This window comes from Podarcis vaucheri (assembly GCF_965113315.1).
Source record: "Podarcis vaucheri genome assembly, chromosome: 11".
Classification (NCBI taxonomy): Eukaryota; Metazoa; Chordata; class Lepidosauria; order Squamata; family Lacertidae; genus Podarcis; species Podarcis vaucheri.
Window position 1 is genome coordinate 16265505 of NC_138749.1, and position 25087 is coordinate 16290591.

The window sequence follows — 25087 nt, forward strand, 5'->3', positions numbered from 1 at the left end:
TTCCTGCCAGAAAGTGTTTCCTAATGCAGAGTTGAAATCTCCTTTCTTGTAACTCGAAACTTTGCTACAGGTCCAGAGCAGGCTTGCTCCATCTTCCATGGGAGAGCCCTTAAGATATTTGAAGATGGCTATCGTATCTCCTCTCATGCACCACAACATCTCTCCACACAGGCAAGAGACATTGGCTTTGTACACATTAGTGGCTTAGAAATGCACTGAAGTAAAAAATGATGTGTGGTTGGTATCTAACAGAGTAAAATTGCGAAACTGTATAAAACTAGTTCGAATCTGTGTTGGAAACGCAAAGGGAAGGAGGATACTTTTAAACCACATGTGGTGGACTTGTGCACAGGTAAAAGCTTTCTGGGAAATGATATATAATGAATTAAAGAAAATGTTTAAAAACAAAAAAGCCAGAAGCTTTTCTGTTAGGTATAATAGGTGAAGAGATATCAAAAGAGGACAAGAGACTTTTTATGTATGTAATGTCAGCAGCAAGAATGCTACTAGCCCAGAGATGGATGGAAGGAAGAAGTAAAAACAAGAATGGCAGACAAAACTGATAGCGAACACAGAGACGGCGAAACTGATGGGGAAGATCAGAAACCCGGAAGATCAAGTATTTTTAAAAGACTGGAGTAAATTCCACTGTAAACAGTTAAAATCATTGGCAGGGATGTAATCACTTGTAATGTGGAATTATTTATGGCAACAATAGATACATAACAGATGGCTAAAGGAAAAAGATGCAGAAAATTTCATATTAAATATGGAACCCATGGAGGGAGGGAAGAGGGAAGACACATCAAAATGCAGTACAGTGGTACCTCTGGTTGCGAACGGGATCAGTTCCAGAGGCCCGTTCGCAACATGAAAAGCCCGCAACCTGAAGCGCCGTATCTGCGCAGGTGAGCAGCATGATTTGGTGCTTGTACGCATGTGCAAAGCGCGATTTAGCGCTACTGCACATGCGTGAGGAGCGAAACCCGGAAGTAACCCTTTCCAGTACTTCCGGGTTGCCATGGGACGCAACCTGAAAAATGTAACATGAAGCAAACGTAACATGAGGTATAACTGTACTTCATAAGAAATGAAAAGGATGGATATGGATTGGGGCTAATGCTGTGTGCACATCGCTTCTCAAACCAGTGGTGGGTGCAGACTAAATGGGAGCATGGACACAGTTGTGGTCAAGATTCTAAGGGCATATCCCAGCCACGCAGAAGCAGTCAAGGCCAGGCAGTGAGAAGCAGGGCCTGGGAAGAGTTGCTAGGATATAAAAGGTATGGAGGCTGCATTCAGTAATACTGGGGGGGGGGGACTTGGGATATTTTACTTTCTATACAGATAAGTCTTCATATTATAGGTTGAATCACTTTAAAACAATCACCTTAAGCATCTCGTTCCTCCTTCCCGCTACCAGCGCAGCTTTGACAAATTACAAATGTCAACAAATCATTGCTAAAAATAGGTACTTTTATTCAAATTCATTTCCAATTTCCTTTAAGTGCTTGGATTTTGAGGACAACAGGACAGCTTTTTCTTTTAAGCATACGGGAGTTGACGATACAAAGTTATCTTCAGCAGTGTTTTTCCATTAAACAGTAGGTTTCACCCACAGAAGGTGGTCTGTACATAGTTAAGAACATTCTGCACTTGCTCGTTTGAATTTTATCCATCATCAGCACGATCACGTGTAACAGTGAACAACACAGCACCGGTTTGATGCAAAGAGCTTCTAAAACTGGATTCGTACGTTGTTCTCTTGCAGTCTAAAGGAATAGTATTTACACCAATTAGAAATGCTAACACAAGTAGCCTTTTGGAAAATGTGCTTACATCTGACCACATACCAGAACAGAGAGTATAGCTGAGAATTATGAAAAAGTGGGAGTAGCTCGGTTTAGAAGCAAACACGCCCAGTAGATATGTAGAATTGGCAGGGATCACATAGCAAATCTCTTCTTTTTGCTAGCACCAAGTCAAGATGCACCAGTTTGGAACACCACCTTTGAAAAGGGGTGTGTTTTGGCAGCCTTCTACTCCCATTCAAGGCATAGGTCAAAATGCTGCAGTTTTCAGAAAAGCATTGCTCTGGCATTACTTCCCAGGCTACAGGTTACTTCAAGACCCAGTTTTATCCCACCCGGACACAAGATAACAATACCACTGGTTGCTTCAATATTTTAATTCTCAAATTGAATGCATCACAGCTGGGAAGTTTCACATTTTGTTGAAAGAAGACAAGAGATGTCGTCTACAAGCAGATTCTCGTTTCTCCAACGATATTTCAGAAAGAAACATCTCACTGAAATCAGTTATTTCAGCATAAAAAGCACTGAAAAGTCTTTCTGCAGTAGAAGCCGTATCTTTCTTTGGTGCTGGTGGAGCAAAGCTTGAGCAGATGTTCCTTTTTTAATTAAAAAAAAAGAACAGTAGCTTTTACGTATTTCATTTAGTCCAAGGCACCTGTAAAAATACTTGCTGGTGTGAGTCTGAGCAGGTTAATTTGCCCTCTTGTATGATTTTGGTTAGTTAAAAATGCTGCTGCTGTTTTATTTGTCCTTATTTGCATGTTATGAATTGAAGTTTTGAGCAGCAGGTCCTTCAACAAACAGTAAATAAAAGCCTGATAAGAAACATCTATAATTCAGCACATAATGTTACTGAAGTCATGGCAGGGAGGGAAGGGGGGAGACCACATTTGAGAAGGAGAAAACTATTGCATAGATTTGTTCAGTTTTTCTGAGCTGACAAGAGCAATATGCCTTTAATGTACGTAATACTGAACGTGGTAGACTGTTGCTGCCTTTTGAAAAATGTTCAGGGTGGATTCCAATACTGTCCTTCCGTTTGCAGAACTCCTGTGAACAGAAGTGAGTTTTTGCTGATTGTGTATATCCTCTGCAATCCCCGTTGCCTCTCCCCAGCCCCGCTCCAGATGGTTGTCAAATCCTCCAGCAAAGTCAGAGATGGTGTGAAGGGAAGGGGCATTTGGCAAAACTCACTCCCCTCACTCCTCCGTTCACAGGGTCAAAAAACCTTTCCACAAGCAAAAGAACAGCACTGGATACAATTCTTAAAGTCAAACATTGTTAGAAATCCTGATTTAAATTCTATTAATGGCCTACAATTTCCACGGCTATTTGAATACAATTTGGAAGGCAACAAGAGCGAATTGCAAGATGTAAACAAGGCAAGAGTAAATCTGTATTTTCAGTTGGGGCGTGGGAATTCCCATGTAATGTGTTTACATGATAAGGCGGTGAGGCACCAAAAACTTTAAGCGGATTATAAACAACACCTGTACAGCAAAAGCAGGGATGATCAACAATGGGCCAGTTTGTAAGAAAACGGTTCATGTGCACTCACAATGTTCCCAGGTGAAGGTATTCAACGTTTTGGAGAACATTCTAAAGAGTTCACTGCAGGATTGGCATGGTTTTCAACACTGCTCAGTGACTTTTTTTTTAAAAGAAGACCACCACTATATCATATACTCTGAACTCAGATTAATTTTAAAAAGTCATGCAAGCTAAGGTCTCTTCCTTGAAGAGAGGTTAAAGAACACTTTTACAAAAGTATGGTCAGTTTCAGAAGAACTATACCAAAACATGCTTGAAAGGACTACAGTATTTGGCAGACTTGTTTTCTTCCGTTGTTGCCACACAAGAAAATTCCACCTTGTGTTGGTCCACTGAATCGTTGCTCTAAAGACCTTTTGATTAAATGTCTCTGCTGATCACTGTTATTGTGAATATTTTTGAAGGTGGGCTTGCAACATACCAGACTGAACTTGCCCAAGATATGAATGCTAGTTTTGCAACCTCTTTCCATAAAACAGAAGGGGAATGCAATTTTAAGGTTTCCCAACCCCAAATAAATCTGATATGTAACAAATGTTTTACAGCAGCTCTTCCCGCCCCCTGCCCACCCAAAATCAGATAATGTAATAATCAGTGCGAGCAGGACCACAGTCCCAGTTCTCTGCCTGGGAAGTATCTTGACAGTAGAATTAAGGGGCATATTCCAACATCTCCTGGAAACGCAAGGACAGAACTGGTCTCATTTCTTCCTCAGCGTCATTGTCAATTTTACATTTTATCTGAAATTCAGTGTATTCAGTAAACACTCAATAATTTAAAATATTGAAGCATTTTAAACACTAAAGTTTCCCTCATCTGCAACTCCTGTAACGCTCTGCATGCACACACCAGATGCACACAGACTGGCCATCAAAAGAACTTCTTGGCTGCAGCTTCTTGTTGAGTCCTGCACGCAAACAAAAAGGGGAGAGCAATTAGCAAAACCAAACACAGGAAGCCTTTTGCTCATTTCAGCAAGGCAGTACCTCTTTCAGATTTAGGAACTTCAGATCTAGAATTCAGAGCAAGGGTGCAAACATCAGCCAGAGTGGTACAAGCACTAGTCTGGGCTCCCTTTTTTATGGGCTAAGACTAGAAGCAGAACAGGCATGAACCACCCTTCCAGCTGAATCTGAACCAACTGAGTCAACTCTACAGACATGCAGGCCCAAGTGTGGTTAGGGCTGAGTTTTCAAAATCGTTTCAGGGTATTTCAAATAATAATAAAAAAGCTTTGTGAAAGTGTGGCCATTTTAACCTACTTTATTTTGCACTAACTTTTTGGTCCTTTTAGGGACAAACTACCTACACCTGTATGTAGTGTAGGAGAAGATCCTTGAAAGTAGAAACTTTGAACTAAAGAAGGGATGTGTGGGTGGGTGGGGGAAGAGAATGGCGTTGAACTCTTCCTGTGCAAATCATTTCCCTCCTGAAACTCTCTGTCCTCCACCAGTTTGGAACTGGGGGTGGCTGGAGAAGTGGCTCCCAAAAGTTGCTCTTATGCATTGCAAAGCAACTATTCCCCAAGGGCATGCTGCACAAACAGAGGAGACAGCAAGACTACTGCCGTGCAGTGTGTTGTTTAGCCTGCAAAATCTTGTCCACTTCTGTTCTACAGAACTTGGCACTTCTAGCAAACATAATCTCTGTCTGTCACTTGTCCCCAGAATCAGGCCCGCAAAGCCATTTGAAGTGGCTTGCCAGCCTCCTCTCCATTGCTACAGCCAGCCAGGAGGAGTGTCTCTTTTTTTTCTTCTTATCCAAATTAGCAGAGTGATCACGCTTGCCATTAATTTGCATGGGGAGCAGAGGGAGCCCTACATCACTGCTGCCATGCAGTATGGTGAATGCAACACTCAAGCTGGGGGGCGGGGGAAGCCAGCCCTGCCCTAGGGCAAGAAAAAGGTGTAGGCAGTGCTAATCTTAAAAGCTGACATAAGAGAAAGGGCGATGCAATTGCTTCTTTGTCCCGCGGAAGTGTACTTTGAACTTTTGGGAACCCTTGATTAGAGAGGTATGTTATTGGGAGTTGCCAGGCTTCAGCTGCTAACGAGATGCTTAACCCTAACAGCCTCAATACTGGACACAGGGGTGCATAGCTTTCCTACTGCGGAATTTAAGGTGGGGTGGCACAATTATCTTAGTTCATGCTAAACAACTACCAGACTTTTAGAAGACATCTGAGGGCAGCTCTGTTGAGGGAAGCTTTTAATGTTTAAGATTGTATTTTAATATTCTGTTGGAAGCCGCCCAGAGTGGCTGGGGAAACCCTGCCAGATGGGTGGGGTATATAGATGATGATGATGATTATTATTATTATTATTATGCTTTAGGATGCAGACTGGCTGAGGAAAAATAGCCCAGACTCCTGAAATATGGAAGACAATATAATGAAGTGGTTAAGATCCTGGAAATGATGGTCACAAGAGAGATGGAGGATCTATGCACAAACAAAGAAGAGACTCTTTCTCAGGAGTCCCACTCAGATTTCATCTCTGCAAAAAATTTCTAAGTATTTGTGTGCAATTCTGAGACCTGGAACTGGTTAAGAAAAATTGTTTTAAGTCAGAAATCCACCAGAGTGCGCCTTTAAACTCAAGCTCTGGAGAAGAACTGGGTACTTCACAGTGAGCTTCAGAGATCTGAAAAACAGCCAGAGATATCTCACTTTCAGAGTATCACTGAGGCTCAACACAGCTTCAGGGTGGTTCTTACTGAGCTCAGAACTGGGAGGACAAGAGAGGGTGGCTCCCTGGAGTGGGGCAGGGGACCTGAGAAATTCCAAGCACCTCTGAAACTCTCTCTGACACTGCAAGCAAGACCTTGGGAGGGCAGGGTGGAAAGGGAGTTTTGGCTAGCTACCAAGTCACCCTGGCACCAATGACAGGGCAAAGCCTACCATTTATTTCATTTTGTTCAGACAAGGGAAGGTTTTTACACCTCCCTCTCTGCAGTTACTGATGCCTGCTTAGGAGAGACTGTTTTGCACTTTTGAGCCACTGAATCAATTCTATTCTGGCACGATGCATGCAAAACGCATTCCAACTTACCTATACATGATGTAACCGATGAACAGTAAAGTCTGGACTGCTACAAATATAAAGAAGTGTGTTGTTGATAAACATGATGGGAACTGTGGCAACTCTGGACATTTAGGTTTTTCATTTGATGGCTAGAAAGCAAGAGGGAAGAGAACAATTTCTCAGCAAATGCAATATGCAGTAGGGAAGGTTTCCCTTGTGCTTCCATGTAAGAGAGTGCAAGGAATGCTTGTGAATGTACCAGAGTGTTGGTATATTCACAGGAGGTAACCAAGCCTACCGACAGGCAGAGATTTGGGGCATCACTCTAGAACTTCAGGTTCCGGAGGGCCCTTTGGCAAGACAATTTTCTCACCACCTCTTCATGGCTACTGCTCCCAATGTTGATGCTTTCCCTTCATCACCGTTACGCCATTGCTGGCCACGAAAGAGACCCAATAGTCAAGTGAGCAGGTGGGTGATTGATAATCCTCCTGCTCATTGCTGCTGTCAGTTCCCTCTGGGCCAGGGAGAAAGGGGGGAAAAGCAGGCAGAGAGGCAACCATGAGCAGCAGCAGGGGCCAGGGCTTCTTGGCAGTGGCTCTCCTGTAGAGGAGTGAGCCTTGGTAGATGAGCTATCATGTCAACTCCATCCAAAAGAGTGGCAATACAGTGGTACCTCGGGTTAAGTACTTAATTCATTCTGGAGGTCCAATCTTAACCTGAAACTGTTCTTAATCTGAAGCACCACTTTAGCTAATGGGGCCTCCTGCTGCCAGAGCATGATTTATGTTCTCATCCTGAAGTAAAGTTCTTAACCTAAGGTACTATTTCTGGGTTAGTGGAGTCTGTAACCTGAAGCGTATGTAACCCGAGATACCACTGTACTTTGACATTGTAGCTTAGTATAGAACCATAGAATCATAGAATTTCAGAGCTGGAAGGGACCCGAGGGTTTTTAGTCTTTAATCTTCAAATGACTGGATTTTAGTCTTTAATCTCAAAATGACTCAAGACAGCCCTACTATCAGAAAACAATAAATACCTCAAAATTACTTCAGAATAAAAGTTTAGCAATAAAACCAGTGACGCCTCAAGTCTCTCATGCTATGCATATTCTCTCTCTCTCTCTCTCTCTCTCACACACACACACACACACACACACACACACACAGATCCACCCAAGAAGCATGCAAAAATGACTGGACAGGCACCAGGTGAAAAAAAGCAAATCTGCATCACCATCCCAAACATGCTTACTTGGAAACCTAACTGAGTGTCAATGGGAAGGAAGTTTGTGCAGAATTTCACATGCACAGTCCCGGTCTGACAGCCTCCTCTGGAGCCTTGGGGGGCTTCTGAGCGGCTCTGAAGCTTTGGGACTAATCAGCATTGTCACAGACAATCTAGGATCCAAGCACCTATGAGGTAGTTATCCTTGCCCAAGTCAAATGCCCAACTCTGGCACCTTGCCAGGCCTTAAAACACTCCCTTGGTAGCATGCAAGCAGACACGGTGCAGCAAAGAGGCTCCAGTACCATGTTCCTCTGGACTAGATGTTCGATGTCCCTCTTTACTACATGGAGATGCTCTTTGATGTCGTTGAAGTGCTGGGTTGTTTCATAGATTCCACCAGCAGAGGCAGCATGTTGACTACCACTGACTAGCCTCAGTGTTTCTCCCACAGAGTTCCTGGAAAGAGACAAAAAAATCCCAATAGTGATATTTTCCAAACAGAGGTTCGCCCTCCTTCCCAAAGGAAGTAAGCTGCCGTAAAAGAGGATCAAAAGCTTCTCTGGCCTCCCTACAGCTGCAAAGCTAACAGAGGCAAGCAACTCTCTTAGCACCGTTTGTTTGGTCCACTACTTTCGAGGGTCAAGGAAAAGAGAGACAAGCTAAGAGCAAGCACTCTATTCAAACAGTCCCTTTGTGTATCTCAGCTGCTTATTCCCATATATGGAACCAAGATGCAGCAGATGGGAGTGAGCAGCCAAGGGTGAGATTCTACCACGACCATTGCTGCTGCCCAGTCCAAGGAAGGCAGGGTTAAAGCTCCCTTTTGCTTCGGCTGTGTTTCACATAAGACAGCACACCTCACTGGCTGCTCAAGATTGCCCAAGTCAAGCTGCAGTTTGAGTGTTTGCTGCTGTCCAGGGCTGCACACCTAGCTAGCCTTGTGTGTTGTCTGGGTGTGGAGAGCCAATCGGACACGTGCCCCAAATCAAGGCATTTTAGAATAGGCATCAGGAAAGCCCTTACACTAGCCCAACAGTTATATGCATTTCATAAGGGGTGGAGATGCTGTACGTATCCAGATGTTGTTTAGAGTCCAGCTCCAAATCTGGCTCCCTGCACCCCAAAATTATATCAGCTCTCCTCAGATGTAGTCCTATACACATCTGCCCAGAATTACCGTATTTTTCGCTCTATAAGATGCACCAGACCACAAGACTCACCTAGTTTTTGGAGGAGGAAAACAAGAAAATAATATTCTGAATCTCAGAAGCCAGAACAGCAAGAGGGATCGCTGCGCAGTGAAAGCAGCAATCCCTCCTGCTGTTCTGGCTTCTGGGATAGCTGCACAGCCTGTATTCGCTCCATAAGACGCACACACATTTCCCTTTACTTTTTAGGAGGGAAAAAGTGAGTCTTATAGAGCAAAAATACGGTAAGTCCTACTGAGTTAAATGGTACTTACTCCTAGGTAAGTAGAGTACAGCCTTGATCAGCAGCACAGTTGACTGGGTGGTATAAAAGTGCCCAGGTAAAGTAGAAGTAAAGTGAAATTAAAATTTTTTTAAAGGAAAAATAAAGTAAGAAAACCCACCATTCTTTAGTAATGAATTATTTAAAAAATTCTATTATTCTACTCTGCAGATGATGATGCAGCTACAAAGTGTTTCAATGTCAGACTTCGGCAACCTAGCTGTGTGCAATAAAATATTTTGTGGCTGTCGCAAAGTTTATAACTTTGTTCCAAAGACTGATCTGAATCCAAGTCCCCCAAAGCTTTAAATGATGTCAAAACTCTAAGGAAGCTAAAATCTGTTTCAAGCAGCAGAATATGCTTTAGGGATAAGCAAAGATTTAAAGACATGGCCCATGATTACCTTTTATACGACAAATTTCATTTCCCGCATGCATCAATGCAATACACAGAATTATCTTGGAATAAATTCATTTTCTGCTCTTACAGAAAAGAAAATTAAAGCCACAAAAAGTGCAGATGCTGTAACTGGTGATATTAGACATCTAAACTGATTGGATAAGGGAGGCAGGCCTGTTTCTTAATCAATATGTTCATATAAGTTTCTTGTTGTGATGCCTCTTTCCAGTTGCAAAGAGGATTAGCATCTACAGCGACATATCATCATATGAATGATAATCCCTTTCATTGTTAACAGAATAATCAAAGTCTATGCCCCAAATTTGCTTCTATTAATTTACTTGAAACTTCACATTTGCTTGGACAAAAGATGATTTCACAGCAACTCTTTGTTCAGAGACTTACCCTGTAGCCTTTAGTAAAGCTCTTTATTCAGCCATATAATAACAGTGATTGCAACTTTACTTAAAAGAACCGATTCAAATCACTGCTTCGTGTAAACATTCAAACACATTGGAAAGCTCATCTTCATTTAAGTGTTGCTATGTGCTGAAGTTAAGCATAAACGCTTCATGTTTTAAGCAGGCATTGTTAAGATGCAACATTCGCAGATATGAATGATTCATTGGTTACCAGTTGCATAAGATTTAAATTTGCAAAACATGGAGCTGAACTGCCTCCTGGATCCCAGAACCTTGTTTAAGACAGGAGTTGGGAACTGGCCCATCAGATGTTGCCAGAATCACAATTCCTATTAGCCCCAGACAACATAGCCAAGGACCACAGGTTCCTCAACATCGGTTCGGGATTAGAATACTGTTTTAGGAGACCAAGGCTCAAAGCCATCAAAGTCACTGGATGAAACGTATCTCTTGGCCTCATTTACCCCTAACAATTGTTTAAAAGAGAACTGTTTACGTGCCACATGTGTAGATTGTTCCAGAAAAATATAGACCGTTACATGTTTAGCAGGGAATTCCCAGGCTTAAGTAAGGTTTTTTGTTGTTTTTAAAATAGATTATAATCAAGTAACTCATCTACTTGTCAAGTTACCAGAAATGCAAATGTTATGGATAAAAAATCCCAGTATACACTTGACACAGAGCACTTTATTTCAACAAGGCTCTGGTCAAAAAGGGAAGCGGACCAATTTCTTCTACATAAGCTAGAAGTCTTTTCTAATGAAGCGATTAGGAAACATACAAATCTTGACATGAAAATTACAAGGACAGTAAGTCTTTCCCCCTCTGGCGATGGCCACAAAGGCCAGGAAGCTGGGGGTTGGGGATACTGATTTGTTTTTGTTTTGTATCCGCAAGACATTCTTTAATCTCAAGCTGAAAATATTAAGATGATGTTACGCAAAAGCTTTCTTAATAAGTAGTCACTAAAAGGGCAGGCTTCTGATGTTAACAAGGAAATCTAATTTACTTGTCCGGCAAAAAGATTTGCCAAGAATATTAAAATAAAAGCCGTCCCCAAGAAACAAGGGTGAAAATGGAAGTACATTCTATAATCTTTATTCTATAAAAGCTGACCTACTTAGGCACACTGAAGGAGCAGTCCTTGAACCATTAACAGTGATCAACGTTAACGGTTCAAAGCCGTTGCGCGAAGATTGCAAGAACATCTCCTACAAGGTATACCCCTCTCTTGTTTTCAAACTGAACACAGGGGCGACACAAGCTCACAGGCATTCTGATGAGCAGAGCCCAGTAATGCATTTGTCAGGAAACAACTGTTTGGGCGGGTGCTTACTCTGTGTACAAGAACATGTGTTGACACTTGGTACATCTCCCTCTGGGAGTAAGAGGCAAGCGCCAGCTTCCTGGCAAAAGCTTTAGAAGAGGGGTAGCCAAAGGGGAGTCCTCTAGGGTGTTCCAAACTACTAACTCCAATCATCCTTGACCATTAGCCATGCTACCACTGCTTTAGAGTGCTCCATAGGTGGGACTGCATAGAGGGCACAAAGGCCACACTTTGTCCAGCAAGCTCATTCACACGGTCCTCTCAACTATCAGCCCTAAAGCTCTCCTCTCGCGCCAACGAACCTTGCCACACAGCTACTCAAAACTCTACTGCCAGAACTGTTGGTTTTGCAGGCCTACCACCTGGAACCCTCTCCCATTTTATCATCGTAAAGCGACCTCAGTTTACCCAAACACATGCTATTTTAGGGGGAAACTCTACCACCTTACAGAAACATATTTGCTTGCATTTCAGAGTCCCCTAGAAGTCTGTAAATACATTGGGTGCTGCACTGTGTAAAACGCTTAAGCAGTGAACAGAGAAAAAAACGAATAGAAAGGAGCCCTACACAAATAAACAGAAGGTAACGAGGCTTCCTATTAGGCAGCTTGCCCAGTATAGTGCCCTCCAGATGATGTTAAACTACAGCTCCCATCAGCCCCAGTCAGCATGGCCAGTGGCCAGGGGTGATGGGAGCTGTAGCCCACAAAACTTCCGGAGGGCATCAGGTTGGCTGCTACTCCTTTAAATTAAAAAAGGAAGCCTAGAAAAACATTCTAAACCCTCTAAGAGATTGCAGTGGTGTTACAGAAGATGTATATATCGCCCTGCTTTTCTGCAATTCGTTTAAAATTTCTCAATCCAGCTCTTGGGCGGGGCAGGGGGGGGAGCTAGCAGGTCTGAATGGCAGAAATTCTATTTTCTGTTGGCTTCTTGCAATAATGTGTCAATGTGTTATATTGCAAAATACTAGTGCAATAATGGATCGGTGGAGGTAGGGTTTGCCTTGGTGGCTTCTAAAGTTAGAGCCAATTTTCTACCTTCTTGGTAGTGTAATAAATAAGTTAAACTATTATTGTGTACATTTCGTTTTGTTGTAATTACTAATTTTCTTTGTTCTGCTATCATTCATGGTTGCAATGATAAAGGCTAAGTGAGCAAAGATAACACATTTCTCAAGCGCATTATAAAGAGCAAGGAAATCCCAAGTCCCAACACTTCTGTATATGCACCAGGCAACATGAAACACAACTCAGAAACAAAGTGGGGGTCCTCTTTTGTGCATGCACTCTTACTTCATTTCGATGACTTGTCTCAGGACCTCCTCTTGAGTTCTTACAACATTATCTAGCTCCTGTTGGGAGACCTTAAGGAAACACAGAAAGAGACACAAACCCAATACAGTTAGTGAAGAACAGCAAAGAAAGGGACCTGAGAGACATGCATGAACTGCGTGTTTTGCTTGCCTGGCCTGGCTGTGCTGGGCCACCACTTCCTCTTTTGGAAATCTCTTCTGCCACTGTAGAGACGTATCTCCTCTGCTCATCCAGAATCATGTCCAACTGCCTGTTGAGCTGCTTTATTTCAAGATGAATTCGATTCTGGCCTTCAAAGATTTGCCTAAGCTCACGATCACTCATAGTCTCGTAGAGATCATCCGCTTAAAAAACAAATAAGAAACAAACTGAAAGGACATTCTAGGTATACGTTATCAATGTTAGAATTCCTGCTCCGTGATTGCAGTCATGGGATTGTTGGCTTTCACATGAAGGTGTATGTTTTGACTCCACAAAGTGGGAAGTGATGGAGACAGGATGTTTGTGTTACTGTGTTCCGTGAAGTGGGACCATTGTCCTTTGTTCCTTTTCTCTTAGCTGTCTGATGCTAGAGAGAGAGGGAGCCATGTTGCAGTGCTCCATGTGTGTTTATATGTAAATAATGTCAATGAAATGAATGTCAATGAAATCATGCCAGGAAATGAGCCTCATTTAGCTTGATTTGTCCAAACCCGGCTCATGGTTTGCTTCCCTCCAAACCATCAGCAGAACGCAAAGTTTGTTCTTGGTTTCCACTCGTTTTTGGCTTGGAGAGAAGGAAGTCATGAACCCAGGTTTGAATGACTGAAGCCACCCTTGCTTGCTTCCTGGCAGAAGCACTGTGCAAATGAAGCAACCATTAGTGTAGCAGGGTGCACGACCATACCAACTCAATCATTAAAAATCATAGCTTATTTTTATTATGGTTTAAGGAGATATTACCATAGCAGATGTCTAACAGCAAATCAAGATGAATGCATCACAAGAAGGCAAATATTTGAAACAGAGTCATCCCTCTTCCCAGTCACCTGGCCACTTACTAGGCTGCCCTTGCATGTCAGGGTGCTCCTTCTGAAATTCCTCCTTCTTTTTGTCCAGCTCTTGCTGGAAATGCTGAAACTCTTCTTGATATTTCTCTTTGTCCTTTTCAGGAATTTCTGTATCAGGGGGAGGCTATAAAACCAATTTTAAGAGAAATTTGTTTAGGAGGCTATTCTGAATGTCTCCAGCAAATATCTTTGGTATTCTGCATCCAGACCTACCCCTACCATTAGAAGCCAGAAAAGTTAGCATTTCTTCACATGACTTTCTCCTAATGAACTAACAAATCGCTAATATACCACTTCCCTCTGGCCTGTTCTCACACACTAACAATCAAGCATGGACCAATATTTTTTAGATCATGTTGACCATGTTGACAGATGGTACAATAAGAAGACCACCCCCCTCTAACCTGCATCCAATCAGTTCAAAGCAACAGCCGCATCCAGTTCTGCATTGCATTCTCACCCACATTGCTCTGGGCAAGCAATTTCATCCCAACCACACAGGACCTTGTACATGCATTACAGCTGCTGAATTCAAGCAATCGTGGTTTTCTGGCATCCCAATGTGTGTTTTTGGCTAGGCCAAATCAAGACACTGCAAAGTTTAAGGAAAGGACTTCATAACCAGCGTGCCATCATCTACTACCTGGAGCCCATCAAATTCATGAATGCAATATTCAAATATTGATGTCAATGACAGCTCCTCAATCATTAAGGCTTCAGGGCATTCACCTTAAAGAACCTATGTGGAAGCGACGTTCAGCTAAATAACTCTACAGCAATTCTTTTCTCCTTATCCAAAGGTTAGGTATCATTGACTGAAAGTAGAATTTAAGGTAATACATTAGAACTGAAGCACAAATTGGCAGATAGTTTGCAGAAGAGTGATGGCTGCCAAAACACCATTATATATAAAAAGAAGGAAGTTCCCCCAGTTGCAAGCCAAACATTCATCTTTTGTTTCATTTAAACACTCTTCAAACTGTGAGAGTGAAGTATTCTCCAGTGCTGACATGAACGGGGAAAATCTCTTTTCCCACAAAGCCCCTTTCACACAAATACATCGAGGGAAGTAATTTTTATTGCCCAAGGATGCCTACCGCGACTTTGCTAGGCTCCGTCAACTGGAAAGTCAGGAAAGACAAGACATCATGGTCATCTAGGTAAAAAAAAAAAAATCCCAAACACAGCAAGTTATTAGCTGATTGTTCCAACACAGTAGAATGACATCAGTATAAAAGAAAGTTCGTCTCTGCACCTGGTCCACTGCGTGACCAGCAGTACCACACATTAAGATTGCTGAGATGCATCAACAGATATGCATAGCAAAGCTGACTGTCAGCATCTGGGGCCCCAGAGAGATGACTGTGGCAGACTCCAGCATCATGGCACTTTCTAAGAGAACTTTGTACCTGTATTTCCTCAAGCAACAATCTCCCTGCTCCTGAAGCTCTTGGTGGCAAAGATCTTAAAGGACATCAGTGTGAGCCTCCATGAAGTTAAAACCAGCATTCTCCTAGACTGGGAACAGTGCTATACAGAAGCGTTCTTACTGGAGCCATTGCTCTTGATTCTGTTTCTCTCCATTGGAAGAGAAACTCACAAAGGAGTCTCTGCCCAACCCCACCCACCAATAGCACTGGTATGTACAAGTGCCACGAACCAGAAGCGATTTAACCGAAAGGAACGCATCTAGGGCAACGACTTGAACTTCTACATCCTTTCTTCTGCAGACTTCCACAAAGCACATTAGCATCAGGTGCCAGTCATGGTGGCCAATTCTCTTGTTCCTAAGCTGGCAGACATTTCACAATTTAGCAGTTTTACCCAAGGGAGCGGGGAAGTCTTTGCTAAAAAGGAAGGAGAGAAGGTATGTTTTGAGTTCCAAAAAATTACCTGCAAGGCCACCAGTTGCTGCAGAGATCCCAAAGTATCCATTTGAAGGAAGCACCATGTTTTCCACTTTGGCACAAAACTCATAGTCTTCTTTGTCTGGAGTAAATCCATTGTTGATCAATATCTTTTAAAGAGCGAGAGATGTAAAGATAGGAAGTTGCCTCATACAGTGTTTGGCGAATTCCCTGTCTAGCCCATATAGGTCTATTTCAACTGGCAGAAACTTTCTGAGGGTTTCCTGCCATTCTGCCACCTGAGATTTAGTAGAGATGCTAAATGTATGTCAATTACAGTGGAATTCCTCTGTACCCACCCTCAAACATATGGTGAGGAACTCATTGTGATGCCCAAGGCCAACTAGCTTGCTCCTACATCTTAATCTGTGTAAATAATAATAATAATAATAATAATAATAATAATAATAAATTTATACCCCGCCTTCCCCAGCCAAGGCCGGGCTCAGGGCGGCTAACAACCAATAATAAAAACAAGTTGAATGAATACAACTTAAAAACAAGATTAAAATACAACATCAAAACATTAAAATGCAGCCTTAATCTGTGTAAATTATGCGATAAAATTGTAATTTAAAACACTATTTAAATTTCCATTAATTAGGGGCACCATCTAATTTGTTACTTCAAGCCTGTAGTGCAGCCTATTTATTGAGAATTCCATTCTTTATACCTAAAGACACAATGTATGATAATAATCCCTAGTTACCCTGCAGTCCTTACTATGAATGCAATCAATAAAGTGCCACGTTTTTCCATGCTCCACCCAACTTCTGTTTAGCTTTGAGGGGGGAAATGTTGTTCTGCAAGATGCAATAGGCTAAACTATAAACAAATGGAATACAAACTCTGATTGTACAAATTACCTGGGCTCTCCTAACAAAGACACACACATCTTGCTTTCATTAATAGTATTTCCCAGCTTTTAAATCCCTAAGGAAGTATGCCTGCTCAGAGACTGCAACATTAAAATATGCACACACAGAAAAGTATAGTGAGAGCAATATAATGAGAATTAAGAGTACATACAGTCAGCGTCTTTTGGTAGTATGTGATCTTTGCTCGAACAGGGTAAGGTTTGTTACGAAAGTCTCTTTGACACGACGCCAGGGCTTGTGTGGAACCATCACTTTAAGAGGAAACAGACAAACTTTAAAACCAGAAATATGGTAGAATACACACAGGTGTGCAGTGTTGACACCATGACTAGAATAAAGTCCAAGCGATCTAATCAAGAAATGAAATACTTACCATAATTTCCATTAACGTACACTCTAAAGAAGAAACTACATGCAGCAAAAATCCCCTCTTTGCCAGGAACTGCAAGTGGTTTAAAAAAAACCACTTGCAGTTCCTGGCAAAGACTCAGGGAAGCTTAACTACTGTTAGCCATGATATGAAACCTGTCATCATCTTTATCTGTTTTTAGGCATGAGGTTAAAAAAATAGTTCTATTCACCAATGCCTTGGGAGCTCAACTCTGCATATTTTTAGTGGGGCGGAGTTGAATTCAATTTGCTCCTTTATTATTATCATTGTCTTTTAGGTTGTTTTTACCCTTGCTTTCATATCTGTTTCTCAGTTGCTTTGAGTTCATTTTTCCTACTCATTAATAGTAATAATAAAAAATGATGATATCTGCATCAGCGCACATGCAACACTAAAACGCTCACAAAGAAACAACTGTATTTGGGGAATCCCAAATATACACCCAGCTTTCGCTCATTTTAGAACATGCTGCAACCCTCTGTCATTGCACAGGATGAAATCAAAATGAAAGCAAACAAACATAATTTAAAGAATTTTCACCCTGGTTTATAAGCCTTCCAAATATCTTTCCACAGAGAACTTACTTTTGATGGTCATAATGGAGCTTGCCATTGTTGCCAACAACGATCAGCGCTGGGTTGTTTTTCTGAGGGGGAAACACATATCAAGATAAAAGTCTCTCTCAAAAGTGGCTTTTAAGTCTAATCTGGAACTCATTGCAGCCAGGCAAAAAGCACTTGGGGTGTGAAGCAGGGCCAGTGAGGAGCCTATGAAGTGTTCAGAGAGCCAGTTAACACAACTTTTCAACTGTGTGGAGGGGGATATTGTTTTTGTTTGTTATTATTGTATGTATTTTTGTGTTTTATACTGTAAACTGCCCCATGCTCTTCCTATAATACAGAAATTTATTAAATAATAACACTTGATACAGACTATTCATATCTTATCAGAGAATAAACAATGCCAGCTTGAAGCATTAGTATTCACGAGTAAGAAGATTAACAGTAAAAGGCATTGTTCAGAAGTATGCAAAGAGCTAAGTAAAGCTGGACAGCTTAACACACAACAGGAAAAATCAAAGCCAAGGACTTTTAAGACTTGGTGCGATACCACTATCTCTAACAAAATAACTGAAATGTTAGAGAAGCAATCAAAAAACCCCAGCAAAACCTATCAATGAAATAGCTCTTTATATTGGGCCACACCTGTTCAGCAAGACTTGCCAACATGAAGAACTTTGGGTGGCTGAATGAGGCCCTTAAACTTTTAAGAAAAAGCAACCAATTTTTATACAAAACTCTCTAGATTTCATGCAAAAGGGGTGCTAATTCAGAGATTAAGAGAAGTTGCTCTTCTTTCTCTACCCCCACCACTTCATTATTTACAGTTATGTTTGATTTTTTTTTTTTACCAACTTCAGTGTTGTTGCATTTTCACATAAGACATGGAAGGGAAGAAGTCAAACTCATGAAGAACAGGTCTAAGCAACATGATCTAGCTTGTCATGAGGGCTATATGGAACCTGTATTTCAAAGGCAGCATACCTCTGCGTATCAGTTCCTGAAAAGCAACAGTGAAAGAAAGCTACTGCCTTTTCCCCATCTATGGGCTTATCAGAACTATCTGGTGACAAAGCCAGATGAGACAGACCCTTTTGCCTAATTCAGAAGGCACTTGCATCCATTCTAGCTCAATAGAAAATATGTACGAATGCATTCTCTTCCAATGTGTCCAAATGCAGAGTTACTCTTACATTATCCTGAAAGCATCTTGCACATACCCACTCTATCTGCATAGATGGGCATTATGCACTATAACAGTTTCCCCAGTGAACAAGTTCCCACTTTGGCTGTGGCAAATGAAAGGGTCAAGGTTTTGTTTTAAAAACACAACAATGCAATTACAAAATAAATAAATAAATCATTTTATGTTTGCCCCAACATGCTATCCACTCTAACAATATATGATGGGATACCATGTAAATAGTTAAATGATCTTCAAGGAACCCAAGCATTTATTACCTCCCAATCCTTTGAGCAACTGTACTGATACGGATGTTCATAGGATCCTGTGCTAAGATTCTACTATTGGCAACAAGAGACAGTTTATGCACCTGCTCTGCAAAATATATTTTAGGTGATAATTCTATGGCAAGTCATTAAATTCAGTAGGACTTGCTTCCAAGTGCAAACTAGCTGTAAATCCACATGTTCCACATCAGCTATCTTAAGAAATGGGCATCTAGAGTCTACAGAACCTCATACAAAATAGGGCTACTACACACACTATCAGAGAACTTTATTTGCTATGCATATTCTGTATGGCTTTCCACTAACCTTTGCGTCGTTGTCAAATGAGTCAAAGAAGATGCCAACTCCATTCCAGTTATCTGCTGCTCCGAAAACAGGACCGTCTAAGCCTTGTTCTTCTGTAAACCAGACTGCCTATTTAGAAAAATTCAAATCTAAATTTTAGATCTCGGGTTCATACAACCGATTTGTCTGCAAATGCAACCATTCTACCTACCAGTCCATCAGCTCCTACTCGTCCTCTCCCTGTCACTCGGAAAGTCACTTCAATTTCCCAGTATTCAAATATAGATTTGTTTTTTGTCCACACTGATCCCCTCTGACTTTTTAATGATGGAGTTATTCTTATCTGATCAGCACTGGGTATAGCATCTGAAATGAAAGTAAGAAACAGATTTTTAAAATCATCAAGTGTTTCAAAGAACAACTGCTGCAGAAAAACACACACCTTTGGCTCCATTTGCATAATTTATTTTTGACAACTGAAAATTACATCTGTTTTACCCCTCTCATATGCCATTCCAATATTATATTACACTATAGAAATAAGTACTTTGCAAAATATATTGCAATACACTAAGCCGCTCATATTAGCTGTATAACCACGTCCTGTTCTGCCCAAGGTTTCAAGAAAACAGTGTGCAGATATTTTGTTTGTTTTCCCCAGTTCATTAATAACAAGGCTATTGTGTTAAGTGTGAGCGTTTCTTTAGTGTTTATTCAATCAAATGATTGCAGTATCAGAAGTTATTTGCTTCATGTTTCAAGTGCTGGTTTAATCAATGACAGAGCAGTCAACATTAGAACAAATTGCAGGCAGTGAGGCTGGTAAATTAGAAATAAAGACAAAAAGAAGTCACAGTATAATACATGGATTAAGACCAAATTAATCAACTCTTATAAGACTAAAGTTTTTATTTTAATATATTTTATTAAAATGAAATAATTGTCAGAGGGGGTCAGAGAAACAGATGCTGCTGGACACAGAAAAAAATATAAGCAGGGCTCTCATTTCTGTCATTTGTGACACATCACCATAACTATACAATGGTTTCCCATATGGCATTTCTATAAATGCTTTGACTAAAACAAAGAAAGCAGGCAGCCACAAGCAAAATTTCAGTTTAAAGTAATTTCACATGTTCAATAAAAAGAACATACTCATTCTTAAAGAGTATATTTAGACCATTCTTTTGGCACTTGCATCATGTACTGAGTTAGCAAACTAATGACAAGTCACACACTGAAATCTGAATTTACAACCTCAAGACCAAACACATGTTAGGTACGGAAAGTCCCTGAGTGGGATCAAGTTGCTAAAGCAGGCCGCTGACAGCAGGTCCCAAGATCCTAATATGTTATTTAGGACCTAGTAAGGAATAGCTGCCGCCCTCCAATCAGTAGTCACTATTACCAGAATGAATAAAAATTATTTCTGTCCATTAGACACACTTATATGAGTAAAATCATTTAAACTGTAGGTATCTCACTGCAATAAAGTGGCACAGGGGGTAATGACCTGAACAAACAAGCGACAGAAAGAGCACTTTGCTTGTCAGAACACATTTAAAGAAACCTATTACAGAGACATCTTCGTGGCTTACCTAAGCACCATATGGTGTGGTTTACCTCATGGGACTGAAAGATGCTACTAATCACCTACCATAGAAAAGCAGCACGACAGTGTAAACACTTCTGTAAAAAGAAATACGCTGCTCCATCAGCAAGCTTTATATGCTGAAGTTCTTAAAGCAGAATGAACATGAACACATACAGTAACAGCATTCAAGGACAATAAAGTATTACAGCCTCTGCCTACATGCTATAAAATTGGGACAGAGTTTAATAAAATAATGTCACAGTATGAAGGAGTGCAGGAAATAAAGGCTTGTGGTTTTCTTGAGAACGGAGTTAGAATGGAGTTTCTGCTCAAGTCACATTCAACAAGTCTTTACTCTTGGTTACAAAGGATTGGGGGAAAGGGTGAGGAAAGACCTGTACCAATAAGCCAATAATATAAAACAAAAAGAGTACCGTAGGTGACAGGTATTCACCAACTGAAAGATGAGGTGGCAACGGTGTGTCTGTGCTAATAAAGCCACGACTCCCTGCCCAAACCTTGCAATTCCTTTAAAGAGAAGCCAAATCACTTCTGTGTAGCACGGTAGTGTTGCTATATAAATGAGCAATAGCAGTAGCAACAGGCAGAAGTGTGTGCATGGTGCAGGAAGGAGAAAAGGCACGCATCTAGAGTGAATACTACTATGTAAGGCAGGAGTGAGGAAGCTGCAGCCAGATGTTGCTGGATCTCAACTAATTTTCCTGACCATCGGCCATGCTGCCTGAAGATGGAAAGAGTTGTAGTCCAACAACGTCTGGAGGGCCACAGGTTCCCTGCATCCATTCCAATATGCAACAGGTTTGAAAACAGTGGCACCAGACCTTTTATCCTCATTGCATTCACATCATAGAAGACCTGATGCACGACAAAAGTTTATGAAATTAGCCATGGCATGGGGAAAAGCTTGACAGACTTTCCCCCCCTCATTCTCACATGGCACAAGAACTTTTAGAAACCCACTGAAGGTGAATGTTGGAAGACTCAGGACAGGTTAAAAAAATATACTTCTTCACGCGATGCATAGTTGGAACTATGGAACTTTTTCCTACAGGAGACAGCAATAGGCACCAACTTAGCTAGCTGCAAAAGACAGCTGGAAACACAGAGGATAAGACTATCAATGGCTAGAGCCATGGTGGGTATAATCTGACTCCAGAGCAACTGGTGTTTAGAGGCATCATTGTTTCTGGAGTCCCACTTCTGTCAGCACTTAACAGGCTACTATCTAACTATACAGTGGTACCTTGGGTTACATATGCTTCAGGTTACAGACTCCGCTAACCCAGAAATAGTGCTTCTGGTTAAGAACTTTGCTTCAGGATAAGAACAGAAATTGTGCTCTGGTGGCACAGCGGCAGGCCCCATTAGCTAAAGTGGTGCTTCAGGTTAAGAACAGTTTCAGGTTAAGAACAGACCTCCGGAACGAATTAAGTACTTAACCCAAGGTACCACTGTATATATATTAATGTTAGTAATTTTGGATGGGCATAATTACAAGACCTACATAGAAGGCCAATAAATATCACCATCGCTCTGAGCAGCAAGCATTGCTTTCCTTATAAGCTCTACAAAAAGAATGTGTGTGCACACAGCAAGACTTAACCAAGCACTTAGGAGCACTCAGCTAAGGCTTTAAAAGTGATCTGTGTTTCCCCCCTATTTTCTCCCAAATATGCGCTCCTGCTAAGTAATGCCTTGGCTGAACAGACTATGTTTTCATTTAGCTTTCAGCATTTTGTGCAACTATCTCAGCACCAAAGGTAGAGGACCACCGTCAACCTTTGGCCCACTTTACCTACTGCTGATAAGGAAGCAGCAGCAACCGCACGGGAAAACCCCAAAATACCTGGGATGAAGGGAGAACAACACACAACCTCCAGCCATATGCCTCGCTTTCCCCATCGTGAGCATGTCGAAGCTTCTCCTACCTGTACTATTAAGGGCGAGGGGAGAAAGTCCAGAAGGGCCACGTGGCAGACCATACAGATAAGGAGGTCAGGAAGCAGACCTCAACGCCAGGGAGGCCTCTCTAGGTTTGCAGCTTCCCCCCGCCGGGGTGGTCGTAATAAGTACATTTTTAATTTTTCGTGAGGGCGGAGAATCTGCTGGCCCTGTGAACCCCAGGCGCGCGTAGACAAACCGCGCATGCTCAGAGAGCGAGGCAGCCGCACTCTGCACGCGCTCAAGGGCCCCCTCGCCTTTGCTATTTGCTTGCGGCGCTTCCCGGAGCAGAAGCCCCGGGCCTGACGTGAAGCCGTGGGACCCCTGGCGCTCCCTCCCCTCCACCCGCGGAGCCCTGCCCGCCGGTACTTACTGCCCGTGTGCACCCAGAAAGGCACCGACCCGTCCCCCTGCACCAAGTGCGGCCCCTTGAAACTGTATTTGTACTCGAACCGCCGGTGAGGCGGCGCAGGGCCGGCAGCTCCGGCGTCTATCTGGCCGGTGGCGTCTGTGTTGGGGAGGAGGCTGCCGACGAGGCAGAGCAGGACTGCTACAAGAAACCTCTCAGCCGGGCTCCCCTTCTGCACCCACACCGCCGCCATCTTGGCCCCAGCTGCGCGCAGACCCGGCTCGGCCAACAGGGCGCTACCTGATTGGCCGAGGCTCCCGGGGGGTGGGCGGGGCCAGAGCGCGGCCAGCGAGGCGAAGAGCGCCGCGGCCGGGTGGGCGGCGCCTCGTTTTATCGCCCCGCCCCTCCTGCGTAGTAACCCAGCCAGCCACGCCCACAAGACGAGGAGGGGGGTGCGAGGGCGTTGTGGACCCACGTGGTTTGAGCAGAGTCCCCGCCCACTCGCTACCCTCGCTTTAAAAGTCCAGCAACCATCAACACCTCATCATTTTGTGCGCTTTTCGCTTATGTGGGTCTTGTTCTCTCTCTCTTCCGCCCTCCAATATCTGTGACATCTCCTATTTGTGGCAGAAGCAACTTAAGGAAGGGTCTAACCCTGATCCTAACATAACATAATCACTCTATTATATCCATGGCAGTCCATTGCCTTTCACTTTTTCACGATGCCTTAGAATCGATCCTAAAAAAAAAGAAATTAAGGGGCGAGCAGTTAACGCAAGCAACATAGCCTTTTGCTATCCGAATAGATGACGTGAGGAGTTCATAGTGAAGCGCGTATAAATTGATTGTAAAATGACACATCGCTTGTCTGCAAAATCTATGTGGTTAATATTTTGCTTCCCCCCAACCCGAAGGAAAGTTATCTCCAAAATTCTCGCCAAGGCCTGAAGTCAATTCTTTCAACTATCTCAGGAGCTCAGCCACCCAATTCCATGTCTCGTCCTGCTATGGCTCACCTTTGCAAAAGAAAGAAAGAAAAAGGTTTCAACACCAAAGGATTGAACGTTTCCCTGCACATTAGGAATACTGTAACAAGTGTGATCTGCAGCAAAACGTTGCAGCATGGAGGGCAGTATTCCTTGTCAGAGTTCCAGCCAGCCCTAACCCACCACTCCTTTTAAGGATGTTTTCATCTCAATATCTTTTTTATACTTCTGCAAACCTTGGGAGTTTCCCCAAACCTGGAAATACCTCCCTCTTGTGCATGGATCTTGCCATTTTGGCTACACAAGGATCAGCACTCAGAAAATGAGTGATATTAGCATATCATTTTTGGAAATGTTTGAAGAAACATTGGTTGAAAGGGTCGTTGGCAACATGAAATCTAAATTCACCCAGGTATAAGGGCAAGGAGAGAAAAGTATCTAACAGGGCAATCCTATACCTGTCTACTTAGTAGTAAGCTGCCTGGAGTCCTATCAGGGTGAAACATGGGGTATTATTATTATTATTATTATTATTATTATTATTATTATTATTATTCCCAGTTAAGTGGGTATAGGATTGCAACATTAAGCTCATCATTGAAGTGCTATTGTCTACCACAATGTTCTTGTTCTCCGCCCTCCCACAATCTGTTATAGAATTAAGATTTCTTGAAAAATGGGACATATTCACAGAAATAAAAACTTCCTGTTCTGAACCTGAAGGTCATCTCTGTGGCTGCTGGCTCCAATTCTAGAAAATAAATCCCAGACTTTCTTTCAGGAATTGTTTTAATCCTGATCAAGTAGGTTTTAATCAAGGGCTGCCTTCTGTCAGACAACAAAAGGGAAGATCCCAAAATGCAATCTGACATGTAGTGGTGGGTGGAAGGGATGACAGGCTCCTGCTGCGATGCTGTGTTTATTACACACCAAACGCTTTTGATACTATTCCCAGGGGAAATTCATTAGTAGCCTCTGGGCATATTGAGGTCCAGAGAGAGCGAAGGAGATAGATTGTGATCCTTCAATTGAACATGACATACAATGCAAGATATCTTTGAACCACCATGTTTCTCAGACAAGCAATAATCTAGTTGAAA

The 25087-nt window shown here is 42.3% G+C and overlaps 1 protein-coding gene across 1 annotated transcript; it reads right to left on the reverse strand.

Moving 5' to 3' along the window:
• Positions 1-1458: 1458 nt before the first annotated feature.
• LMAN1 (lectin, mannose binding 1) lies at positions 1459-23284 on the reverse strand. The gene is made up of 13 exons (XM_082191512.1): positions 23026-23284; positions 19308-19462; positions 19118-19225; positions 17366-17427; positions 16542-16641; positions 15499-15622; positions 14703-14761; positions 13597-13729; positions 12707-12900; positions 12536-12606; positions 7924-8077; positions 6416-6537; positions 1459-4272 (listed from the first exon to the last, which is right to left on the reverse strand). Exons 1-13 carry the CDS (start codon positions 23252-23254, stop codon positions 4236-4238), a joined length of 1548 nt encoding a protein of 515 aa, XP_082047638.1. The 5' UTR covers positions 23255-23284; the 3' UTR covers positions 1459-4235.
• Between the last annotated feature and the right edge of the window lie 1803 nt (positions 23285-25087).

Excerpts from the sequence above, each read along its gene's own strand:
- LMAN1 (XM_082191512.1), bottom strand. The coding sequence starts at position 23,254 with ATGGCGGCGGTGTGGGTGCAGAAGGGGAGCCCGGCTGAGAGGTTTCTT. Across the intron at positions 19,463-23,025 it reads TTTCTGGGTGCACACGGGCA|ATGCTATACCCAGTGCTGAT; the intron begins GTAAGTACCGGC and ends CTTTCATTTCAG. Across the intron at positions 4,273-6,415 it reads ATCGGTTACATCATGTATAG|GACTCAACAAGAAGCTGCAG; the intron begins GTAAGTTGGAAT and ends GTTTGCGTGCAG.